The sequence below is a fragment of the Caretta caretta genome, chromosome 13, assembly GCF_965140235.1.
Source record: "Caretta caretta isolate rCarCar2 chromosome 13, rCarCar1.hap1, whole genome shotgun sequence".
Classification (NCBI taxonomy): domain Eukaryota; kingdom Metazoa; phylum Chordata; order Testudines; family Cheloniidae; genus Caretta; species Caretta caretta.
Window position 1 is genome coordinate 17805155 of NC_134218.1, and position 26525 is coordinate 17831679.

General features: G+C 40.7%; 1 protein-coding gene across 1 annotated transcript in view; it reads right to left on the minus strand.

Moving 5' to 3' along the window:
• Window positions 1–26525, minus strand: part of ARFGEF2 (ARF guanine nucleotide exchange factor 2) — a 59541-nt gene that overhangs the window by 14745 nt on the left and 18271 nt on the right. Inside the window, exons 3-27 of the mRNA XM_075118777.1 lie at window positions 26055–26178; window positions 24671–24817; window positions 23603–23782; window positions 22407–22626; window positions 21400–21471; window positions 20870–21021; window positions 18887–19017; window positions 18038–18272; window positions 17654–17753; window positions 17198–17337; window positions 14632–14740; window positions 13315–13516; window positions 12015–12126; window positions 11133–11338; window positions 9998–10082; window positions 9727–9898; window positions 7893–8044; window positions 7344–7472; window positions 6676–6834; window positions 4578–4725; window positions 3236–3335; window positions 2341–2381; window positions 2084–2253; window positions 524–675; window positions 205–377 (exon numbers count right to left, since the gene is read on the minus strand). Of these exons, the coding sequence (XP_074974878.1) occupies window positions 205–377; window positions 524–675; window positions 2084–2253; window positions 2341–2381; window positions 3236–3335; window positions 4578–4725; window positions 6676–6834; window positions 7344–7472; window positions 7893–8044; window positions 9727–9898; window positions 9998–10082; window positions 11133–11338; window positions 12015–12126; window positions 13315–13516; window positions 14632–14740; window positions 17198–17337; window positions 17654–17753; window positions 18038–18272; window positions 18887–19017; window positions 20870–21021; window positions 21400–21471; window positions 22407–22626; window positions 23603–23782; window positions 24671–24817; window positions 26055–26178 (3611 nt within the window). The remainder of the gene's footprint in view (window positions 1–204; window positions 378–523; window positions 676–2083; window positions 2254–2340; window positions 2382–3235; window positions 3336–4577; window positions 4726–6675; window positions 6835–7343; window positions 7473–7892; window positions 8045–9726; window positions 9899–9997; window positions 10083–11132; window positions 11339–12014; window positions 12127–13314; window positions 13517–14631; window positions 14741–17197; window positions 17338–17653; window positions 17754–18037; window positions 18273–18886; window positions 19018–20869; window positions 21022–21399; window positions 21472–22406; window positions 22627–23602; window positions 23783–24670; window positions 24818–26054; window positions 26179–26525) is intronic.

A 26525-nucleotide genomic window follows, 5' to 3' on the forward strand; every position in this document is an offset into this window, starting at 1 on the left:
AGGCATTGTACAATACAGTTTGGTCTTCCTTGATACAGAATTGTTAGAGCCAGGGGAGCAGGCAAAACTTAACCACATACTTTAAGCAATTTGGACATTTAAAAACACAACCCCCTCTACCACAATAGAGTTCATGGTGTAGACAGGCCCTTTTAGCACAAGAGTATGTTAGTTAAGGTGTTCCATCTGCCAACCACTACTTACTAACTATATGTCCTGTTGTTTGGAAAGCCAACTCTACAATATTCCCATCATGGTCTGAAGCAGCTTGGTGAAATACTGCAAAGATATTCTTCCAGCCTGAGCGAATGTTACCAGCCTGTGAGTTCACCATCTGAGCAATACAGCGTATCACCATGTCACGTATGGTAGGAGATCTTAAAGACAAATGAACCATGTTATTTGCCATTGCCTACACACTGGAGAGCACCCCACCCACATTACCACAGGAAACCTGGTCACATTTTAAGTTGCTGCTTAAAAAACCCCCCAAGCCAAGACAGAAGTTTCAGTGCACGCACACCTGTTTTTCTTCATTATGTGCTCAAATGGCCTCAAAAAGTCTTTCTGGAAACGGAAGTTGGCTAATTCGCCCTTCTCGAGAAACTTCATTGATAGCTGCCTTAATGAATCAACTGCAAAGATGGCCACATCTTCATTAGGGTTACATCCAACCTAGTAACAGAGAAGGAAAAGGCGTGTGTGTGTCTTAACGAACATTTAAAAGTTAGTGTGAACTATATTACACAAAGCCACCATAAGCATTTCATTTCCATGACCCAACCTTCATATACGTAAATGGTTTTTACAAACGTATAATGGCTGTCTAAAGAACCCCAGGGATTAGTTTACTAAGGGGCATGAGGGAAGGAGTACACCACCAAACTATCGGGATAGGACATGCAGAATCATTTTATGTTAGAGAGTTCGCATATTTGAGTTTGCAAACACTCAGTTTCCCTGTATACTCACTATTTTTCTAGTTTCAGTAAGATAACATTTCATAGCAAGAACAAACCTCATAAGCTTGAGCATTTTGCTTAAATGCCTAAAGATAGGAACAGAGATCATAATGAGCTGATTTTTTCAGAGATTCTGACCGCTCAGTCACTGACTTCAATAGGAGCTACAGGTGGTCAGTATATCTTGTCAGGAGTGGAAGGAAGTCAGATAGGCAACTAAATCAGAGTTAACTTTAGGCACCTACATCTGAATGTTTTGGCAAGGATTAAGTGAATGCGGAAATATTAAATTAAAAGATTCATTTAGAACAATCCAGATATTTATGCTGCACATCATCGATGTTCCTAGGCTAGATGTTGTGGTTAGACCATGTTTTTCTGAACTTGACATGTGTGCTTTTGCTCATGTTCAAACTAAAGAAACAGACTCCTGAGCTGGTAAAACAAATTGAGAATTCAGATTTTTTTTTAAAAGAGAATCAGATGGGTATTTTTCTTGCTTTGATTGATTGTGTGGAAAAGGATTAGCAGTGGAGACTACCAGGAGAGACAAATAAATTCATTATCCAAGCATGTCAAAAGGAACACACATGGTTGCTGTCCCTCAATCTACACACATTTTATAAGATGAAACCTAACCAGGCATTACTGATTCCAAAAGGAAACTCCCTACACATAGTTTAGAAAGAAGGGGACAACAGAAATCATGTCCTGACATGCTCAATAAGGGAGAAAACAAAGGATGAAGAGAGCTGTCATAGGATTTCCCAAAAAAAAAAAAAGGGGGGGGGGAGAAGGAGGGCGGGTGCACCATGGGGAGAGACTGGGAGTGGCAGGGGGGACGATGATAGACATCTTTCCCCTCCTCCTTAAGATAATACCAATATTATAGCATAGGGAACACTTAGGACTTCTCCAACTCAAATGTAAAGAATGGCATAGCCTCAACTAAATCCATATTGATCAATACAGGTCAAAACCTATGATGTTCTGAATCAGGAAAGCCCTCCAAGACATTCTCTTATGCATCTTAATAAGGGAAAGCTGATGAGCATGATTCCAACTAGACTCAAAAATAGTACTACAAAAGCATGTTGCGTAACCTTTAAGTTCTGAAGTACCTTATTGAAATGATCTCCAATCACATGCCATATCCTTGACCATTGCAGTCTAATTCGATTCATATTGTAATACGAGATCTCTACTATCTTCTGCAGGCTGAACATGCGAGGATGGTGGGGGGAAGCCAGCTCGTCCATGGAAACAGCACACAGCCATCGGACAAAATCAACTGAATATTAAACAGATAATACAAGCCATGAGTTTGGGGTGTTCTAGTGCAACACAGTTAATTTCCTCATATGTTCAGCATACATACCTATTGCATTTCCGTCCAACCGTGTTGATCCTGTAAATATTCTGTAGAACAAATCAAGATGTGTGATAAAGTATAAGTTATATTTAAAAAATAGGAGAAGGACATAACACACTAAAGTATTTCCAGGTTAAAAGGTTCAAGTTTATAAAGAAACCTTGATGCTGCAAAATAGACTAGCAAGATAATGCTTTGGATTTCCACCAGTGACTTACGGGTGGAAAGAGTGAATTATGTACAGGGAGGAAGTAAAACAGGAAAGCTGAAATACAGAAGGCAGCATGGTCTAATAGACTGAGGGCATTGATGCATTTCAGACACTTTGACTTGGGTTAATTACCCAGTAATGACAAAAAGTCTAACTGTAAAGTAGTGGCTCATGGCCAAATATAAAAAGGACAAACCCAGTGTAGCAGACAGCCTTTATAAAAATCACCAAGTGTGCAGTACAAAGGCACCAATTTAATGAATTCGGGTCTCCATTTCTCCAAATGGAAAGAGTTAAGAATACACAAACGTTCTCTTTCTCTCTCTCTCTCTACTTCCCACCCTCAAAGCCCACTTAAATTAATGCGCATAAGTTCTTTTTTCCAATTATCCAGCTATCAATGGTAACACCAGACTAGTTTACTGGAAGAGTCTTTCCCTCTCTTTAGTGTTGCAGGACCGAAGTTTAAGAAAACCCACAACAACAACAAACCACCAGAATATTTTACCATTGTCAGGTCCAGGAGATTTGGCATCATTCAAGGTGAATGCCAACCTGTTCTTAAACTGGTTTTAAGTTAGGCTTTGACAGCCAACCACTCTGTTGCTCTGCAGGGGGAAATCAGGACAGTTTGGGTAACTCTTGATTTGCAAGTTGCTACAAACAGGAAGACAGAAAGCACTACAGTACCTGTCCACTGCCACCACCACACTTTGCGAGCTGGTCTCACCCACAGACTCCTGAATGCTGGCCATATGCCTTTTATCAACTCCACCCCCAACTAGGTTACCTGTAATAAAACATTCAGATCCAAACGTTTAATCTGATGAAATATTCACAGTTAAATACCAACAATATGCTCAATTTTATACAAAACAGGAATTCAGATGGGTCCCTGCTCCCAAGCAGCTTAGAATTTATACAGGACAGGTGCTATAGGTCAGAAATGATGCACCTGATTATTCTGCATTTGAAAGTCCAGTCTCAAAGTAGTGTACCTCTTAAAAACATTAATTGCCTGAATATTATTTCAACGAGTTCATAACAAAAGTTATGATCACGTGAAGATTTTGTGGGGGAGGGAAGAGAGATGTTTTAACGGATACAGTTCTGCATCCTTAATTTTGGTGGCTAGTATCCATTATAGGAAAGCAGGCCATCAAGATTACAATAGTGGTGCAAATTATCTTTAACATTTGAGAAATGCATTAGTAGTTAAATAATCTTTGTCATGACAATTATGCCTAAAGCCTACAATAAAAACATTTGAATGTAATATTTGTAATTAACCTACAGTGTAACACTGGTACTACATAAACATTTATTACTGAGTATGAGCAATTAGTACTGGACACGTTGTTTAATTACATTCATATACAGAATGTGATACTGTCTCAGTGGAACTCTAGAGTAGTTCTACATTATGTGTTTTTTCATGGAGAGAGTTTATTTCTTTTCTCAGGTAAAGGCAGACTACCATCGTCCCCCTAATCCCCACTTACAAACCAGATTTTAGACTACGCAACATACATTAGGGTGAAATATCTAACTTGAAAACCATCTATCGCCACATCTCAAGGCAGAAAATTGTTAGTATCAGCAAAATGTATTGGTATTCAGACAGATTAAAGTAATTTCAACATTTTTATTTCAAAATGGAATGAAAAAAGTAGAGCTTTTAATGTCTGTAACAAGACTATGGCCATACTAGATCTGATGTAACAAAGTTATGACCACACTCAAGTTCCCACAAGGCAGTTAATCTGGGTAGTCTATGAAGTAATTTCTCATAGCTGATTTATAGAAAGTGGAACGCGTTCAGATGTTTAATCATTACCAAGCTAGTTGAAGTAACGGGTACCTTCATTAATTATGTAGTGACACTAGTCTCCACACAGTTAAAATGAAAGCAGGTAAATATACGACCCAACATCATGTGAAGAACTGATCATTCGTTCTCATAGTGACAAATGTTTAGGTTTAATTAACTTGTAAATGCAGGCTTGTTCAGTGACAGAACTATTAATCTTACCTAGTCCCAGGCCCATGAATTCTTCTCCTCCAGATGTATAGCTTTTAATGCTGCCTTCCCTTTCACGCCCAGAGCCCGATAAGTATCGAGTTTTAACCCCAGTCCCTATAAGCTGTGCTAGTTCCAGCTGGCTGATGCATTTCAAGATCTAATAACAAAGGCACATTTCAATAATGTAAGTGACCGCTACCACATTTTACCTTATGAGACTTCACAGGTTCACAAACCATTTTATTCCTCAACACTTCTGTGATATAGGCAAATATAACTGCTAACTTACAATGGAATTAAGCAACTTACCCAAGATCATAGTGAGTCAGTAGCAGCTGTGAAACACAGAACCCAGAAGTCCAACTCTTAGTTCTCTGGTCACTAGACCAAGTTTCCTCCTTAGGGTGTAGTTTAAGAATTTATACATTATGGGGCTTATTATCCAATAGTTTCTCTTTCCCCCACAGATAAATAAGTGAGCTCCCATTACTACAAATGGCAGCTGCAATGAAATTCCCACAATGCATCAAGTGAAGACAACCACAAGTTTACAACATGATCATGATTCCAATTTGGTTTGACAAGTCTTGTCTTCTACTTCAATTCTAGCCCAGTCTCTCAAAGCTACCTATGCACGGAGGAGCCTATCTACTCTCTCCATGATAATACAAAAATGTATTAGATTAATCTCATGAACACAAAAAAGAGACTTGATTCAATATCTAAATGCAAAATTGTTTCTCAAAGTTGAAGCAGTTGTAAAGATCACTGGCAACATAGACATAGATACCAGATACTCGCATATGCCATCAAGGCAGAATTCATGGCCTTCTACTCTAAGACAGACCATATTCTGAGGAGCTAGAGCTAGCAGGGCAGTTTCTCAGCCAATAAAAGAGTACTTTAATATCTTCAACTAGTCTGATATCCTTTCCACTAGAGGACAGTGCTGCACTCATCCATTTACCTAGGTACTTATATGGTCTCTATTGATGTAGCTTCCAAATACCTTCCAACTATTAAAGACCGAAATTATTCTTTCCTTCCTAGATTGTAGGTGACAGCTTGATTACATTTATTGTGGGTTACAGGAGAAGCGGGGTGTTTGTGAAGAACTGAATCTCTCACACAGTGTTTATCTCAGATAGCATTTACTGCCACTCACACAAGTTTGCTTCCTTCCTGCTTTTTCTCTGCTGCAAGCTGTCCTAACGGTACGGCTATCCATGTGGGCAGTGGGGTATGAGGGGATGCCAATTCATTACAATGGCGAGACACACACCAACATTAGGTGAATTTTATGCTTTCAGTGGATCCCTTTGAAAGAATGTTGAGAGAAATACAAGAAGAAAAATTAGTTGGACTATGAGGAAATGGAAACGCCTCTTGCCTTCAGTTTCTGGCATCCATTATGGTGCTTAAAAGTAAGTTTTAGACAAGTCTTTAAGGAAAACTGAAGAGGCACTCTGGACAGAGTAAATGTACAACTAGTCAGGATCCTGTGTGCTTTATTATGAACTGAACCTAAATTCTGCAGCAAGGTCCTTTTGGATTGTGCAGAAATCTCCAGATCAGTAAACAAAACAATATAAATCCCAATTTTTGACTATTTTCATATTCTCTTAGTCACAGTAGTCTTTGTATGTGTTTTCAGATTCGATTCAGTTTTACCCTTCTCCCGTTTTTCCATTTTCAATGTACAAAAGGTGTATGCACTGACAATAACTGCACTGCAGAGATTTCTGTGAGGAAAGGTTTGAGGGATGGACTAACCATATATTTTTCTGCTAAAGTGAAGAGCACAATAGTTTACATATTGACTTTTGAAATGTCCTTAGGTTTCAGTGTTTCATGCTGTCTACAAAAAGCACAGTACTGGTTTCACTGTTCATGTCTGAGGTACCTTCACAACTACAAAGGATAGAAAGAATTTTATTAAACAGTGAAAATGAGATACCAGTGCACAGTTTGTGGAATAAATCCCTTCATCGCAGCAGAGTTCTCTGGTGATGGAGTTTCAAAACCTGTGGGCTGTGCAAACAGTAGGCATAGCTCGGTAAGCTGTGAGCACACACTGAAGCCTCACATTTACTATTCAAGTTTTTACCTCATGCCAGGAATTCCCAAGATAGTTGCCATCTGTATGGGCCACAGTAATAAGTGTCTTAATGGTGTCTATGTTTTTCTGTTTCATTTCTGTGATGCTAGAGCTGGCAGTCAACAGTGAGAAGCGAGCAAGGGCCTGCACATAGGCATCTCGTTCAAGCTAGAATGCAGATACAAATATGAGAACAGAAATAAGCCAGAGAAATTGAGATGTCTGCAAATACTAAAGAAAAAGCACACAACCTCCTCAGCTTTGAGTAACTTCTCTTCCAAGTATGCCTCTGTGATTGCAATTATGGCAAAGTATTTCCCAGTCAATATAGTACAGAAGAGCTGGAGACATACTAGAAAATTATCTTAATGGGAGCATCAGAAGTGGGAGGCATTTGAGGATTAAGAATAAAACTCCATTATCTTTATTTATGATCCAGAGCTCTGGACAGTTTAAAACTAAAACTGTTCTGCAAACAAAAACGTTATACATGTTGATTAGCAGAGCAAGTTATTTTCAAGCAAGTTATTTGCTTGAGATGACCGGTAGCTCAGTTACTTCAGCCCCTACTTTGACTTTGGCGTAAGCTAACATTTTTATAAATTTTATTATTCCACATGTCAGAGTCCATGATGGCCTCCAGTGACCTAGACATAGCATGTCTGACATATACAAACCTGCATTCCAAAAATGCAGGCTATTCGGATTGCACATCGAATTCCTTCCAAACATAGAGATGCAACATCAGTGTCATCGCAGTTCTGAAGGCCAACGCTGTAAGCTGCCAATAACGGAGTCCATACAAGCTAGCAAAAAGAAAATCTTTGTAAGTTTAGCTTCATTACCACCAAATCATGATTCTCCCTAATCCACTGGCTAGGGCAAACATTGCCCATGCCAACACTGTATCCTCCCATTCACATAATGAAGTGCCAGAATGTCATTTGCAGACTTTCTGTAGCATTGAGTATATTAATATCCCCTATAAAAAAAATAAGGCCCTTTTCCCGCCTCCGATACTCTCGGCTCTTCTCTTCACACTCCTGAGCCAGAAACTCTCATGAAAGAATGCAACACTTCTAGCCCCATCACAATATCGACACCTTCATAAAAGAGATGCACTGCTGCTCTCTATGGCTCAGTTATCACAGCTCTCAGTGAGGCATGTTATGAATTGAAGAGGATTACTGCCCAAACATACGTGACGGAGAAATCCATACACTCACTTTGAACATGGGTCTGACGTGATCCAGGTGAGTGGCACTAGTAAAGGGAGCCTTTGCATGGCTTACTGCCTCCATGAGGGCTTTAGCTGTTTTAGCCATTTGCTCCATCTCCAGGTTGTACAATAACCGCCGCTGCTTCTCATTGGCTACACCTACGAAGACCACCACAAAACCTGCATCATTATATGTATTTTTGCTATCAGGCTCCATTCCTGAGTTATGGGTATCAGATGCTGAAGGTAGATTTTTTAATTTTTATCTAGAGACTTGTTCAGAAGCTTTTGAATTTACTCAAGATGCTGTCATGGGACTTTGCCTTTCATATAAGGTGTAAGCCTCGGGATGAAAAAAAACCCCATGTCTAGTACAATAATCCACATAGATCGTAAGGTACACTATCGCAGCTATACAGCTCTTCCCTTAACAGTCTCACACACTTTATGACATGCTTCATAGAAAAACTAAAATCCAGAGGCGTATTTCATTAAGTCATTGAGTTCATGTGAATTGTTTAAGAATGCTTCAAAGTCTCAAGTTTGCAAAACAGACTCTATGGCTAGGTCTATACTAGAAAGCTTACAGTAACGCCACTGTATTGATGCAGCTGTGACGCAGTAAGATCTGTAGTGTAGCCACTCTATGCTGATGGGAGAGAGCTCTCCCGTCAACATAATTAATCCACCCACAAAGAGCAGCGGCATTTACGTCAGTGGGAGAAGCTGTCCACACCAGTACTTATGTTGGTGTAACTTATGTTGCTCAGGGGGGTGTTTTTTTCACTCCCCTGAGCAACACAGGCGGTAGTGTAGGCTATGTCTACAGTGGCAATTGAATGACAAAACTTGTGTCTTTCAGGAGGTGTTTATTTAAAAAAACCTGAAAGACAAAAGTTTTGCAGGCGACAAGCACCAGTGTAAACAATGCAAACACTGTTCATTGGGGGGTGGACATTTTTTGTCACCAGGAGAGCCGACAAGCAGTGGCTACACTGGGCGATTTTTAGCGGCATGCCTGTAGTGACACAGCCATGTCGCTAAAAGCTGTGTCGTGTAGACATAGCCATAGCCTATTAAAATAATCAGAGCTGTTTCTTTATTCCTGTAGCCATAACTGCTCAGGCTGTGACCGAGCCAACTCTCAAGATAAAGAGAGCCAATATCTGAATGCAAGATCTCGAAGGAGCATGTAAGCACTGAAGGAGGCAGTGCCGATTATTTGGTACTTGGTTCTCTTCCTTCAATTGGCACTACATTAATTCCCCAATATGCTATTAAGAGTACAGTGCAGCTGGAGGTGCTGTCTTTTGGATGTGACATACCACTGAAGTCCTCATCTATTCTAGGTATGAAAAGGTCACCTAACTTCATGTTTCCAACTGCTAAGCCCTCCCTGTGTTATCACTTCAGACTGCAAACTCCTTAGGAACAGCAATCAGTCTCTCTGAACTATGAGGTACCATTGTTAAACATGGCACAACATGAGATAGTTGCATAAAACTCTGAAGAGAACGACTGTCAGCTCTTTTCTCCAAGTGCCAAAGATTATTACATTCTGCTCCCCTTAAGTCCCTCTTCTTTTTCAAATAGCTACAGTATTTTTCACTTCTCCTCCTTAACTGTGTCTAGTCATGCCACATGCTCTTAGATGGAAGTGGCCACATACCAGTGGCCATGTTTCAACATTGGATGAAGTGGGCCCCAGATAGCCTTTGTGTACTTCACACAAGTGTTGGCAAAGCTGAATTAAAGCATTTTATAATGTTAATCCTTGAATACGAGATACTATTAAAAAAAAAAACTCGGCGCATTATATTGAGTTTCTAATTAAATCTTACTTGGCTTAGTAGATTTAGTTGTAATTGCATATTCTTTTGTCTCTTTCATTGCAATTTTTTTCCCTTCTATTTCTTCATAGATAGTGGACAGATACTCTTCCGGCAGGTCTTTACTGTCATTGATACCTCGATTCATTTTAATATATTGCTCTTTTGTCATTTTATTCTTTACCTTTAAACAGGTGAGAAGGATAAAAACTCAGGTGTCAAATTTTGAGAACAAGTTCTAGAGAAGAGCACTTGTAACAGTTCTATAGTGATTTTTTCCTACCTGGGGACTGTGCAAGTCTGTAGTCAGCATTATAATAGAGTATGCTAAAACATATGCAGTGTCAGCACTAGCAAATAGGGTTTGCCTGAAACAGAGAAACACATTTTAGAGGTCTAGATCCTCAATCCATTAGCTCTCTCTGCACATCCAGGAAAGAGGTGCAGTTCAGAAGCATTACACACTCCTGACAAAGTAAAATCTGACAAGGAATCTCATACTTTAGCCTTTTATATTAAAAGATGTTTAAAATTAGCCCAGCTACTGCTTAATATGTACTGAAAGCTACAGCAAGGCCAACGAAGGGGAAAGGGAAGAATTTGTGAAGAAGCCACACATTTACAAGATTACAGAAAAAGACATTTAAAAAAAAAATGCTATTCCTTACTATTCTTGCATGTTCTTCCACTGTTTTCAACAAGCAATTAGAATAAGATTTATCCACTACTGTATCATTCACTCACATCAAGGTTTCCTTTCTAAATATACTCATTTTTATTAAAACAGTGATGTGAGATTGATCTGGGGAGTGGAAATTCATTAAGGATAGATTCTTAAGCAGACAGTGTCAAAGTTTTCAAGCAAGAATTGCATTTTCAAATTTGGTTTAGAGTAAAATGGTCTGTATCATCACAAATTGGCCCATCCATGCACATTTTCTGACTGGTTGAAGGCAAGTGGGAAAACGCCTCATTACACAGAGACACAAACCAAACCAGATTTTTAAGCTTCCACTAACAAACAATTAAGGCTCACAAAACTTTGATTTTGTTGAACTGATTACGTACAACATGGATAAACAGAATATGCAGTATCTGAAGCACTCAGCAATTCTTGCTCAGTTAGATCCCATGCACCTGTCAGAAAGTGCTCTCTGAAGAGCCAGTACCGCCACACCTACCCTGCAAGACTTCATGTTGATTTAGCAGCTACTTACAGGAACATCCCATGGGTCTTCCATTTAGCTACGGAACAGGGTATAGCATAGACAGCAGCAACGAAATCTGCCCCCCCACATCCCTGCAACGTGCCTTGCCGTTGTGGGGCAAACGTGAGTCAAGCCTTACTTTATTTCCTAAGGCTGCCAACAAGGTGACCATTCCTAAGACAGTTTATCCAATATTATGTTTCAAGTTACCCTTGGTTGCATTCAATGTATCTAGCGGCAAACTTCTCCATTAATCTATCAATCTTCTGGGCTTCGCCTGGCAACCGGAAGCCTTCCAGAAATATCCGTAGAGCAGAGACAAAGTCTTTCCCACAGAAATCAAGCTGGTCTACGTAGGCATACATCACCTCCTTGTTAAACCTGCTGCTCTCCCCTAGAAATTCTCCAACTTGGGTCTAAACACAAGAGAGACAGTTATGAATATTACATATCAAATTAACTGTATCTTCTCCCTTTTATATTTCAGTGAATTTACGGTATAACAGTTGCACTGCAGTCAATTTCCTCAGAAGGCTGGTATGCTGCTCAGGACAAGCAGAGCCACTACTGGAAATGGAAGGCGGAGTCTGCTCAACTGTCCCAACGTTCCATTAAGTGTCATTAGCACCAACTTTGGACGTCAATGCTGTCAAATAACCGGCTCCAGTAAGAGGCCAGCTCACGCTTCTGGTCAATCTAAAAAGCAGCATTAATAGGCATGAAGGGAATCCCACCCAGTCCCCTCCATTGCCAAAAGAAAGGTTCTGCAAAGGGCCTAAAAGGAGTATGTAAATTGGGAGTAGTGGCGCACAGGCATGGACGCCCGGGGCTTTGCTCCCGGCCTCAGCGGGGCGGGGAGGACAGACGACTGGCTTTCCGCGCCCCCACTATTAAAAATGTTCCAGCACCACTGTGTGGTAGTGGTTTGAGATTAACCTAGGGGGAGGGAGTGGAGAACCTTCATTAGATTCTCTACCATAAAAGGTAGTTAAAGTAAGGTGGCATGGAATATGAAAGAAGCAACAGCTGAATTGCTGGGGAAGGAATATCTTTGTAATACAAATTAATCGCTTAAGTAGCATTCAGTCTTACAAAACACAGACGTTCTTCTTGGTGCAGAAACTGTGCAACGTCTTCTGTTGTGGTGCCAAGCATGCCCTGTTCTTGAAGATACTGTATTCCTCTTTTTGACTTTTTGTTAAATCTATTCATACAGACAGAATATTTAAAAAAAAAAAGGCAGAAAAGGGGGGGGGGGAGGGAGTTAATGCATTAGCTAGGTAACACTAGACATCCCATCCTGTGTATTATGTGGTATATTCAAAGACCACCCTTTTAGAATTAAGGATGTCAAGATAATTTAGGTTTAATAAAAACCTGATTTTTCCAAATGCTATTAATAGAAGCTTTTTCATAAAATAAAAACAGTTCTAAGGAGGTTTGTGTGCGTGTTTGGATGTTTTTAAAAGGAACACTCTTCTACAGCATTTGAAGCATAGCAAATACCCAGTATAATTTAACTTTAAGTGATTAGAAAACAAATGTAATTGGACCAATCATTTTATTCTCCCAGGTGTGTGTGTGTGTGAGTGCGAGTGTGAGTAAAAGACAGACCCGCACGAAAGGCAAAAGCACTTGCAGAATTCAGTTTTCATTTATTATTAGTAATACAACCAAGAAGGATTTTTAAATATAGGAATTTGAAAGGGTTATTGCCAACTTGAAGTCTAACCATTTTTTGAATTAAAGAGCAGTCTGATATTATACCTGCTCCAAACCAATTAGTAATTTACAATCACATTTTCTTTAAAAAAGGTCTCCCCTCCTTTGTGGCTGAGTCAGTCTAAAAGGAGACCACCACAAAGTTGTGTCAAGAGCACAGAGTGAGCATGATCATCCCCCACCCCCAATTCCTTTTATTTACAGTAGACTTCGGGGACTGCAATAAAAAACCCTTCGTGCAAAGTCTCAGAACCCAGATCAATTGACTCAGGCACACGGGGCTCGGGCTGCAAGGCTAAAAACTGCAGTGTAGACGTTCGGGCTCAGGCTAGAGCTTTGGCTCTGACACCTGTGAGGGGGGTTGATCTCAAAGCTCGGGCTCCAGCCTGAGCCCAAAACATCTACACCACAATTTTTATCCTGGAAGGCTAAGTCAGCTGACCCAGGTCAGCCGCAGGCATACCCTCAGGAGTTAGCTTGTGTCAGGAGTAAACAAAGGTTTTCAGAAGGAAGTGTAATTTTTAGTTGTCAGTGCTACTTTAATATGACAACTGTCCCTTTAAACTGAACAAACACGGTTCCTAGAATACATAGTGACTACATCAGAAACAGTGAAAATGCAGCCAACATTCACACTAATTAGCCTTTATTTCCTTGCCAATCCACTTACAATTCTATGCCATGTTCAATTATCTCTTTTTGTTGCTTGATGACCTCAAATTGCTCAGGATCATCAGGGACAGCAGTCTGGATGCCAATGCTTCCAATCCCTGAGGACACAGTCGAATCCAAGGAACTCACACTACTACGTCTTCTTCCAGTTTCCAAACATTTACCTTCACCCATTTCCTGATCTGAAGGCCTATCTGGACCTGTATGCAGGTGAAGAGTACAAGAAGCATAAAAATGGATTAGTGAGAAAAGCCAACATGCCCCCAAGGAGCATTTGAACACGCATGCACACACACACACACACACACACACACACACGCTTCACCCACAATCCTCTTAAGCCATCCAATCCTCCTCCTTGCCATCCAATCCTCCTCCCGCTCTCTCCAGCAAACAGCCACCAAACATTTAATCATTAGGGATATCTTATGCCTCACGCTACTTTCCCAAAGCAGTGAGGGAGAAGAGTGGAGGAAAGATCTCGGCTCCTCCGCCTAGTGAAGAATGGTGTACAGGGTGCAGAACAGCTATTGCTACTTAGAATAGCACCAGTTTCACCACCTAAGTGATCGGGGGAGAGCTGGCCAGCACACTACTCAATATGAGGGCCCCACCTCGTATGTGGTTTTTAAAATAAAAAAAAAATCTATTTGAATTCCTGGGGCCTACACACACTACTAGTGCACATAAGAATTATCCTGTTCAGTCTCCTGATCAACTCCTAGAACCTCAGCTTTTAAACAGAAAAAGAAATATCTGTAAACAGGCATCTTTCCCCATGTTCACTGTGAATTATCAGTTTGTAGACAAGACACTTTACTTTTCATAAAGCTTTGATATTCCTCAGTCTACCAAGTACATTGTATTTTTAATCTTAAAGCTTCCACAAGTTTCGCTAGCTTTTTTTTTTAAACCACACCTATGTCTCAAGGAGCTTATAACCCTGTCAGTGGATCTGCCACAGAAGTGAGGATCACACACCAGGAATGGAAAGCAGAGGAAGGAGGACATGGGTTACCGAAATAGAACTTTATGCTTAAGCAAATAGCCACAAAATCCTATTTCTGTAACCAATGCTCTCTGTTTCCACATCCTCCTCATTCAGAGTCTTTTGTCAGTCCATTATCTAGATTGTATGCTCTTCAGGGCAGGCACCTCTATTTGTTTCCCATGGGAAAAAACCACACACACGCTAGCTAGTGTTATAACAGCAGCAAAAAGGTGTACATAAAAAGTTAGATATATTTATTTGCTGGAGACACATCCACATTTTAATGCATTGTTCTACTGTTGGGGGGTGGAGGGGAAATCTCACCAAGACTGGCCTGATGGTTAGGGTTCACATACAGGTCTTTGCTCCATTCGACCATGCACTTTAAAATAGAAACCAAACATTCAAGACCTTTTTTCCGCAGGCTGAGTTCCTGCAGAAAAGAAATAAGGAAAAAAAAATCAATCACATTGTACTGGACAGGTCAAGTCCTAGATACTAAAATTTAGAAGTCCTGTGCTGAGACAAAGTACATCTAAAGCAGGAAGAGAACAAGCCAACAAATTCTCTCTCTCGTTAAATCACACCGTAAAATCTTAAGAAACGAACTCACCTCAGAGAGACTTAATAGTAGAGAAGAGCTGTTCTGATGTACAGCACTACTGTTGGCTTTAGACACCAGTAATGACAGCTTGTGGGGTTTTTTTCCAGTTTGAAACAGTTTTAGTATTTTCAGTTGGAGAGCCATATTATATGCAACTATTGATAAAACAGTGTTTCCAGGGGTAAAGTGGACAGTCTACCTGCTGTTACCAGGACTTCCAAAGAATGGGAGAAGAGACTCAGGGCTTGTCTACATTACCCGCTGGATCAACGGGCAGCAATCAATCCGGGGGGGGGGGGGGGGGGTGTAGATTTATCGCGTCTAGTCTAGACACGATAAACTGACCGCTGAGGGTTCTCCTGTCAACTCCGGTACTCCACTAGGGTGACAGGCACAGGCAGAGCTGACGGGAGAGCGTCGGCCATCAACTTACCACAGTAAGTAGATCTAAGGTACGTCAACTTCAGCTACGTTATTCATGCAGTTGAAGTTGTGTAACTTAGATCGATCCCCCCGTAATGTAGAGCAGGCCTAAGGCAAGAATGTCATTAGGGCAGGAATACAGAGTTACTTCAGTTCTTTGATCTAGCAATGTTTTATTGATATTGGCCCAGGTCTGTTTATAGTAAGTCCTGGATCATGGATCACCAATTTTTAATCCTTGTAATTGCAAGAAATATTGTTGTAAGCAACATTCATATTTTCTAAACGCCTCTACTAATAGCTGCGAAAGGATTTACAATTCAGACCTTCTCCAAATAAAAGCAAATAGGTGCATCCCAGTAAGCTGCACTGCATTACCTTGACAGGCAGGTAATCAAGCTATAAATCCTCAGTCAGTTTCATTCCCTGGCCAACAAGGGGATTGCAGGGGGATAGTGTTAATGAACCTGTGACTGTGGGGAGAGGTGTGTTCAGCTCCAAGGTGAAGAATGCCAATGACCGGTCCCTATAATTTGCTTTCAGCACTACTGTTAGCAAGAAATAGGTTACCATAGCTCAGGGTCAATATCGGAAGGATAGTTTTGCACTTGCTGAAGAATGATTGTTATGCCCCATTATTATCTATGGCTGGGAGAGTGCCATTTTAAAGAGAGGAAAAAACACAGCTTGTGATGAAGAGATGATGTCAAAGCCATGGACTCCACACAATGCAAGTACTGTAACGCAGAATGTTACTGCTCTCGGGGTAAGCCGCAGAAGGAAATCAGATGACTCAAATCACATGAGTGATGAAGTAGGGAGAAGCCTCACATCATGGAAGCGTTAACTCTCCCTTAGCACCCCCAACAAAAAGAGTGGCCTGAACATGTATAATATAGTATTATCATTGGGCATTCAACCAACTAAATTCACTAGGAGATGAAACAATAGGACTACCTCCCCGGTGACAGTCATCGGTGACTCTCAATAAAACCAACTGTAGCTGCGTTGCACACTATACAAGCGTATACTAAGTCGCGGTGGGCAAACTTTTTGGTCCAAGGGCCACATCTGGGAACAGAAGTTGTATAGCGGGCCACGAATGCTCACAAAATTGGGGATGGGGTGTGGGAGGGGGTGAGAGCTCTGGTTGGGGATGTGGGCTCCAGGGTGGGGCCAGAAATGAGGAGTTCAGGGTGCAGGAGGGGGCTCCGGCTGAGGGTGCGGAGTTTGGGGTGTAGGAGGGTGCTCCAGACTGGAACCAAAGGGTTTGGAGGGCGGGAGGGGGAATCAGGGCTGGGGCAGGAGATTGGGGTGCGAGAACGGGTGCTGCCTCCGGCTGGAGGTGCAGGAGGGTGCTCCGGGCTGGGATCGAGGGGTTCGGAGGGCAGGAGGGGGATCAGAAGTGCAGGCTCCAAGCAGCACTTACCTCAAGCAACTCCCGGAAGCAGCTGCATATCCCACCACTGGTTCCTACGTGGAGGCGCAGCCAGGCAGCTCTGCATGCTGCCCTGTCTGCAGGCATCGTCTCCGCAGTTCCCATTGGGTGTGACTCCTGGCCAATGGGAGCTACAGGGGGGCGCTTGGGGTGGGGGCAGAGTGCAGAGCGGAGCCTCCTGGTTGCCCCTATGCACAGGAGCTGGAGAGGGGCCATGCTGCTGCTTCCGGGAGCCACATGGAGCGCCCCCCACCTTGCTCCCCAGCAGAAGCTCGAGGGCTAGATTAAAACAGTTGGCAGACCAGATCCAGCCCGTGGGCCGTATTCTGCCCACCCCTGAACTAAGTGGTACTCATTATTTAAAGGAGGCGGCACTGAAGGGAAAAACAGGCCTATAGTGCAATTTCCAATGTTGTTGCTCTTACCTGCAGAGGTGTCATTCCCAACTCATGTCCACTCCGTCCCTGAGCGATTTTAGACAAGTCATTTACAAGGCGTTCAAAAATATTAGCAGCGTTTAAATCACAGTCGTAGTTAACATAAATATCCACCACACACTGAGCATCTTAAAAATGAGAAAAATCAGAATATTAGAATTCAAAGATCTAGAACTTTTAAATAAAAAAAAATAGCTGGAAAGAACCTAAGTATGTTTTTTAAAACATGCTCATCACCATGATATCAGAGCACAGTTATTTTATGCATCATTTCTTGATTAAAAAAAAATCTTGAATTAAAAGACAGATACTTCTCCAAGGACACACACTTAAAGCTACCACTACTCTGACATTAGCTGCCTTCAGTATTTCCAGATCATTGTCAAACCACAAGGAAAGTTATTTCTACATTGTGAAGAAAAGGTAACTTTTATAACTAAATACCTGCACAAATTCTAGTCAAGGTCTGAATCACCATCCATTTGTGCTCAAAAGAACTTGAGGAGGTCTCCAAAATATTCAGGAAGATCTCTTTGAAAAACACCTGTGCACAGCAAATGAGACAAAAGACATGTCTGTAGTTTTCTACAGAAGAATTTTAAAAAACATGCTAAATGAGCATATTCATTTGTACGCAGTAATTTCACTTGGAAGAGAGTCCATCTCATGCATGTCCAATCTGTAAAGGAGATAGTACTTCAAGGTGAAAAAAAAGCAATATTTTGAAGCAGTAATTTTTAAAGTATTGTGCTTTGCTTTGCATTAGTAGTAAAATGTACTGAGTTAACAGAACACTTTGTACGTAAAATGAAGATAAAGCATGCTTACCTCAATCTGCATTTTTAGATGGGTCTTAAAGTTTGAAAGCAGTGTGAGAAAGATGGCAAGAGACAGCTCAAAGACATCAGGAACAGAAGAGACCCCGTTTTTAGATAATGCTACACAGAGATATTGCTTGATTGCATTGATGAACATTTCATGTGTCCTGAATACTCCACCAGCATTCTGCAATACTGAGAGAAGCAGCTGGAGGGACACGATCTTAGAACGCAACTCATGGGATCTGGGGAAGAAAGCGGAAGACTATCGTTAAAAAAATAGGTTACTTTCATCTCTCACACACACACGCGCGCGCGCGCACGTAAGTCACAGTGACTCTTGAGGCCAAGCGAAATGAGCACTAGCTCAGTTGATTTCAGAGTAACAGCTTGCTTGACTTCTCCGCCGAAAATGCTAGGGAAGAGCAACCTTCTTACCTTGGAGATTCTTCTCCTTCAAGAGAATATTAGATGCCTGCAACCCATGGGATGGGGTCAGACAGTCCTACTGGTTGCATAAAAGCATAGGATTCAAACTGCAGAAGGAGTAAAATGTTCTTTCTACAGAACTGCAGAGATATTACAGCTAAGGCAACTTTTGTTGAGACCACATGAACTACAGCCTAATGGTTTCCTGCAGTACTGTATCCCTCTGCTATTTGGTTTATCCAAGTAAGAAGGTATGCATACAGGGAATTTTCAATGCAAAAAGATCTCTGAACGTATTCAAAACAGGGGAGTAACTCGGAGATCTGGATGACCAAGACTGTACTATGAAGTACCTAGACAATCTGTTTCCCTTTGTTCCTAAAAATAGCTATCTGGAGAGCATACAACTCAGTAAATATAATCTCATTACTTGGGATCTGGTGGTCCATCACCAAGCGGTTTCATTGAAAGCTTGCACAGTGACCGGAACACAAGGAAAGCATCCTTCTGCAGGATATGGGAGAATTTGGCAGCTGACTGGGATCCAGGTACATCCATTTCCTAATGAACAAAGAACCACCACATCAAATCTTCATTACAAAAACTGATAAGGCGAAAAAATGAGTCACCATAAAGCCAAGTTTAGCCACAAATTTAAGTTCAGCAAAAGTCATCTTTACCCAAGCTAGCAGGAATGCAATGATTTATTTTTAAGTTCTAGTGGAATCTGTGGTTAAAGAACAAAGTCATCTGTATGCAGTGTTCATAATCAAAGCAGCATCATGGTGGAAGAAAACCCAAAAGTGAAACTAATTTGTTTACACTGTCGAGTGTGAAAAATGTAAAATACCACGCAAACAGAGTAAATTAGATTTTTTTCAACTCTGTTTCAATAATCTAAGGGTTTGGCTATATAAATACTTAGTTTGTGGCAAATTGGGGCCTAAAACTACTCTGACTAGCTGGCTGTGCACTAAGGGCATGTCTACACTATGAAATTAGGTCGCTTTTATAGAAGTCGATCTTTAGTAACCGATTTTATACAGTCAATCGCGCATGTCCCCACTAAGTGCATCAGATCAGCAGAGTGCGTCCTCAGTACCGTGGCTATAATCGACTCACAGAGTGGTGAACTGTGGGTAGCTATCCCACAGTCCCCACTGCCCATTGGAATTCTGAGTTAAGCTCCCAGTGCCTAATGGGGCAAAAAAATTGTCGCAGGTGGTTTTGGGTATGTCGTCAGTCTCCCCTCCCTCCCTCCTGGAAAGCAATGGCAAACAATCATTTCACGCCGTAATCCGTGCAGACACCATAGCACGGAGTTCTGCCTGGACAGATTCTTCTCCCCATAGAGCAATCAGATTGAGTGTCTCCTATTCGCTCCATGCTGGAGCTCGTTTATGATTCTGGGACTGCATGGTCACCTGTTCTGCTGAGCTCGCCACACTGACCAAACAGGAAATGAAATTCAGAAGTTCCCGGTGCTTTTCCTGTGTACCTAGCTAGTGCATCGGAATTGAAGGTGCTGTCCAGAGCGGCCACATTGGAGCACTCTGGGATAGGTCCCAGAGGCCAATACCATCGAATTGCACAGCACTGTGTCTACAGTACCCCAAATTCAACCCAGGAAGGTCGATTTTAGCGCTACTCCCCTCATCGGGGAGGAGTACAGCAGACATTTTTAAGAGCCCTTCAGGTTGGTGGAACGGGGTTGGTTGTGTAGACACATTCATTATAAAAATCGACCTAATGCGGCTAAAACTGATCTAACCTCGTAGTGTAGACCAGGCCTAAGTGTCTGTGTGGACTCTCCTGCTGCGCACTGAATGTTCCCTAAGTAGATCAGAGCACACTAGGGAACTTTTAGTGTGGGCCACTAGGGTCTACATGGACACTGCATGGCAAACTAGTGAGTGGTATATTTACAGCCCAGCCTGACACGAACTATGTGTTCATTTAGACAAACCTAAGATGCTAGTAATATAACTAGGGCACTTAATAGTTTTTATTTTTACAGCCCCTTTTAACTCACCATAAATCTTAAAGGGTTGTTTTTCCAAGTTACCCATCAAAAAGAAGTAATTCCAAACTTTCAAATGAAAAACTGAAAGCCACTAGATCCAGGTATTGAGACAGACTAACTATGTAGATACACTAATTAATCTACAGGCATTCAGGAAGGCGGCTATTTTATCACTATTCAGACCACAGCACTCATATGAAAACAATGCAACCTGATCTTATTTTCATGCTCTTATAATGCAAACTTTCAGTTAGCAAAGCAAAACTTAAGAACATACTGTTCCACACCTAATTTTAAATACCAAATGCTGTCCTTTTGCACACATTCTGATTTATCTTTTCCCCCAAAAGACATTTGCAATCTTCAAGAGTCTGGGGTTTTTGTTTTTACCAGATTATCCGTGGAGGAGATAGACTGTCTGTCATCTGGAATTCCATTCGTTTGTACATTTTCATTAATACCACCATCAGGGGCAAGATCCACTGCTTCTAATTCAGATGCAGGCCTAGCTATTTCAGCTAAAACATGCTTTTCTTCAGCCACTTAAATTAAAAAAAAAAAGTCCAAATAAATACTTGCAATAATAAGTTCACTAACATATCAATGTCATTATACAAATTCTTAGGGTGCACAGGTGACACTCTTGTGGTTGATGGACAAGAGCGGCACTAATTGGCTAGAGGGAGCTTTACCCAGAGGAAGGGTTACTGTGATGCATGGGAGGATATTGACAGTGTTCCTATTGCAGACCTCAGTAGGTGCTTGACAACATCAGTGGATCTCAAAATAAATTCTTAAGGAAAAAGGCATTCCATACTTTTAAAAGCACCAAGCAAAAGTTGGAGATACATACATACATACACACACACACACACACACACACTTACTTGGGAAAGGTTCTTCCCATATGGAAGTTTTACCTTTAACAGCCGATATGACCACATCCTCCAGGATGGCTGTAACCATTTCCTTGCCTCCATCAGTGGTTTCCTCTGGTTAAATATGCCAAGAAATAGGATTTTTTGCAGGGGAGGTAAGAAGAATACTGCAATTTAGTGTTTTCTTGTAAAGGCATTTTATACACACAAACGCACACGCTATGTAGGTAACACTACATTTTGTTTTCTACAGTCAAATGTTATTGAGTTAAGCAAAAATTTGTTAGTAGTACTATTTTACCAAATATAACAAAAAACCCTACAGTAAAGAACATTAAATATGAAAGTCAAGCAAAGATTAAGAAATGCCAGAATTAAGGCTACCTCTGCAACCTCCATTGTGTGTAGAATTAGGAAAATCTTTGAAGTAGACGTTCACATACTATTTGTTCCCCCATAGGACTTTCAACTAGCTTCAGCTCTGTTGTTTCTAGACACCTTACCCCACCTTCTCCATTCCCCCCACCCACCCCATTTGCCCCACAACTGAAAACAACAAGGTCAAAACCCAGCACACACAGATTTTATATTACCAAGTAGTCTAAGACTAACATTTCACTCATTTTAAAGTGGTTACACTTCGGTAAAGAAAATGTTTGAGTCCCAAGGATATCTATCCACTTTCACTGACAGGTTTGCAAGACAAATGCTGTAAATGCCTAGAATATTTGTCTTGGCAGTTACAGAGCTAGGTAAGACTTGCACTTTTGGGAACTACACACCCATTTCAACAACGTCCCTAACATGATCATGCTTTTTCACACCAAGAAATTAGAGCCATGTTGGGGTTGTGCTCCAAAGTAGAGAATAGGAGGGAGGAGAGGGGAGGCAGACCAGATTGCCAAAAGAAAGGCAGTGTTATTTTCATGATTTAACGAGCCATTAAAAAAAGATGGGTGTTTAAAGAATGTATAGGGACATACTCAGAATTACCTCTGTGGGCAACTCATTTTACTGTAAGTCAGCACAAGCAACATTATCTTATTTACCGGAGACTGAAGGAGTCAGATCTCTTTCTGGTTTCTGGTCTGCATTTTCGGTTCTCTCAGGCTCGCCATTTGTTAAATCTGTTTTTTCAGGGGTTGAGGGTTTCCCTTCCTGTGAGCTGTGTCGCAGTAGATTAATCTTTGGAGATCCTACCACATCTTGAATCATGGGAGACTGGGGTTTTTGTTGATTTGGTTTTTCTAATTCTCTGGCCTCTTGTATCTAAAAAACAAGATAAACACTATTTTTACAAAAACACCCTATAATAAAGCAAAGAGAAGCTGAACACATAACTTAAGCATCAGACAGTGAAATACACCAAGAATGTATACAAGTTCACACTTTAAGGCAGAGGTAGTCAATTATTTTTTGTCCAGGTCCAAATTTCTTGGTCAAGGTACAGACTCCAGAGAAGAAAAATAATAAAAAAACCCACCCAATAATGGTAAGAAAATTAAAAGATTTCAGGATCTGTTCAAAAGCGTCTGGTGGTCTGTATTTGGCCCTCGGTCTGCCTATTCACTACCCCTGCTTTAATGGCTATTAGATTTAATTAGAAACCAATCTTTCTGCTCTAGGTACAAGCTTTGTGGATTTTTCATCTTAAATTTTATTCAAGTTGCTTTATTACACTTGACAGATTAGCTTTGCATAAACATAACCCCCCTTCAAATTTGAGCCCTGTTTTTCCCTTACTTTCAAATCTTGACGTTACTGAGTTGATTCACTAATCATGTTTAATAAAAGTTATATCTGCTTTGTCTACAGTCTCTTCTATGCTTTGCTTGTGTAATGAATTGCTTTATTTTGAAGATCAAATCAAATATTTGTACAGTATGCCTACATGTACAGTATTTGATTAGCAAAGATTAATAGAGCTGCGTTTCCTTGACATTTAAAAACATACAATTTCTCTAAGGGCAAACCCAGAATAAAAAGTCCTTTTGTAGTTGTCAGTGGGAGGGAGCTTTATTCTAGACTGTGTGTCCATTTCTTTACGCAGCTCTGTTAAGCATAAGTTACAGGGTCAAATTCTTTTACCAGGAACACATTTCAAATCAGAATTTGTCCCTGATTTTCTTTACTATAGAACAAGAGATATTGTATCACAACAGCACACAAAAAAGTAGAGTAGTAAGTTCATTTTTCAAGGCTAAATATTAAAGATGATAGATTGGTAAAAGCAATAATGACATACAGCTTGATTCTCCATCCGGGTGAAAATAACATTCAGCATCTGAGTGAGGGTAGCCTTGGCAGTAGTCTGATTAATGAGATTTTTACTGGCTAGATAGATGTTGTAACAGGTTCTAACAGTCTGAAGGATGGTTCCTTCATGAATTTCTATATATGGAGATGTCACAGCAGTAAGAAGAGCCTAAAAAAAATATATATATAAAAATATATATTACACACACACAGGAAGATTGAAATCTAAATAAGTAGGAACAACCATATTTTAGAAGATTTACACAGGTAAATAAGTAGGCTGTGGCTTTGTTATGGAATACACACGTCTACTCCAACCTACCTTTATAAGACTATTTCTTTGAAATCAAAATTAGATTGGAGGAAGTTTACACAACAAATCCTGCATTTTGGCAGGGGGTTAGACTAGATGACCCTTACAGTCTCTTCTAACCCTATAATTTTATAGCTGAAATTTGTAAAGAGATTGGAGATATGGAACGATCTATTCCATGCAGTTATTTTAAAAGTACATCAATGTTTGCCTCGAAGACGACCTATTGTGATGAAAGTAAGGACTCTCTCCACCTTCACAATCAGTCACCGGTTCCTTTCTCTGACCAAGGGAAGCTTTGAAGTTGGGCATCAAATTATTAGATCTCCACCAACCAAACTTCTGCTCTCACCTGCAATACCCTAATATTCCTGGACCAAAACCAGACTAGTGATGCTACTATAGCATGTCAGATCTTCTGAGCACAGTGTATGGTGGACTAATATCTACTGAGCCACTGATATATGCCTCTAATTTTATAGTTTCAAGCAATTGCCGATCAATTTGTTTTCATTTTTATCAAAAGAAATAGATTTATAGTCCCCATTCCTCACCAGTTTACACCCTTTGAAAACCCCATTGAAATCAATGAGACTGCATAAAGTGTAAGCAGGTGAAGCATTTGGCCCTGGCTTTCAGATTTAGGAATTCTATTGCTGCAGTGCAACATGCAAGATGGAAAAAGTTTTCCATTAAGCAAACAAATTCCTAAAATGAATCTTAAAAAATAGTGAACTGAAATACCTTAATTATTTGTAACTGCACTCCCTCATCTGTTTGAGGACCCTGAAAGCAATTGCAAACGGTCTCAACTATCCGGTCAATCAGGCGCTTTCCAGGAGCTCCGCTATCCGGAGCGTTGCCAGTGATATGTCCATATGCAATGAGTTTCTAAGTGGAGAACAGAGATTAGAGCGTTACACACTGTCAGTTACAAGACACGGGCAATACAGCGCAGGGAAAGATTTTTGTATACGGTTCTCCTAACCGATTACAGCCTCCTACAAGACAGTGCTCACCTTTGCTGACAGTACAAAAATGAGCCAGACCAGACTGAGTCATATGTATGCTTGGATTGTCCATATGTCAGACAACTAAAGCTTTAAAGAAACCAAACATTTTTCCAAGTTAAACAGCCTAATGTCTCCTTTGCAAGCTTTATACCAGCAATGAGCAGGTAGATACAAAATGCCATCATAAAAGGACTCCATGCCAGTCCATATTATAGTCAATAGAATACAAATGTGCATTAGCAAAATTTTCTGCTATAACAAACAAGTTTTGGTTTTTGGAGGTATTTTTAACACCCCAGAAAGACCAAGTCTGCTTAAACAGTGAAATTCCTGAAAAAGCCCATTTTAAATTTTTAGAAACAGCCGATTAAAAAAAAAAAAAAGGACAATAATCAGAGGCCGTGATCCTGCACCCAAAACTCCGACTGATTTCAGGTTGGTGCTACAAGCCAGTTTAAGGGTTTACTATAATGGCCCCATTAGGAATGTTAGTTTCCACCTACAAATCTGTATAGAGAATGCTTTGCCACGTTATGCAAAATGTTGAAGTGCCTGAAAAGCTAAAGCTGATGTATTCTTATTCAGTTCAAAAACTGCTTCAAGAAAGGCAGCTGAAAAGGATCTTCTGGGGACAAGCTTTCAGATCACAGCAAGATTTTTCAGCCAAGTTTTGTAAAGCCCTATTGTGTGATTTACATAAGTAAATTACTCCTGGGGAAATTCTGTGCCAAAAACATTAAAAATTCTGCACACAGTATTTTAAAATTCTGCAAAATGATGTGTTGTTTTGACAAACCACAATATAATCACACTCCTGGCACCTTAGCTGCCCAGGGCGGACAGTTAGCGGGAGTGCTGGAGTGGAGGGTGAGGGGGGAGCCTGGTGAAACCAAATTTTGCAGGAAACATCAATTCTGCACAAAATTCTCCATTGCGTCAGAGGCACAGAATTCCAGTAGGAGTAAATACAGAATGGTTTTGGTCAGAGCAATTGTACGTATTCTGGCTAAATTCACTCCTTCACTGTCACGATTACTGATAAAAAGGACAAGATTTTAGACCGGTAATCTTGCGCATAATACCTCACCCTATTCCAGTTTAAACAGGATACTTACCTGCAAGCAGTCTAGTGAGGTACTGACGATGCGTGGGGACTTGGATTGGCAGGCCAGCTCAAATGGAAGGAAATACTTATCGGCTTCGATGAAGTTTGCTTTTGGTGGAGAGACAGTGCCTTGCCTAGTTTAAGAGGAAAAAAATGCATTGCTTGTGTTCTGAAAATTACGACTACATTTTCACCGGCTTCAAAATTAAAGCAAGTATAAGTGGCGCACAGCAGCATGTAAAAGGGATGCCATTTTCTCCCCACAAAACTGAATACATTTTTAAACCCTGAAGACTCAATCTACTTTAAAATCCAACTTCAGATTTTCTTATATTACAGCTATTCATTTTGATACTTCCCTCCTCACAAATAGCATACAGTCAGATTCTCCTTTCACCGATATTGTTTAAAGCCATTGTGGTTTCAGTTGAATTACTCTCCATTTACACTAGTACAAGAGAAAAACCAGGCCCACTCCACC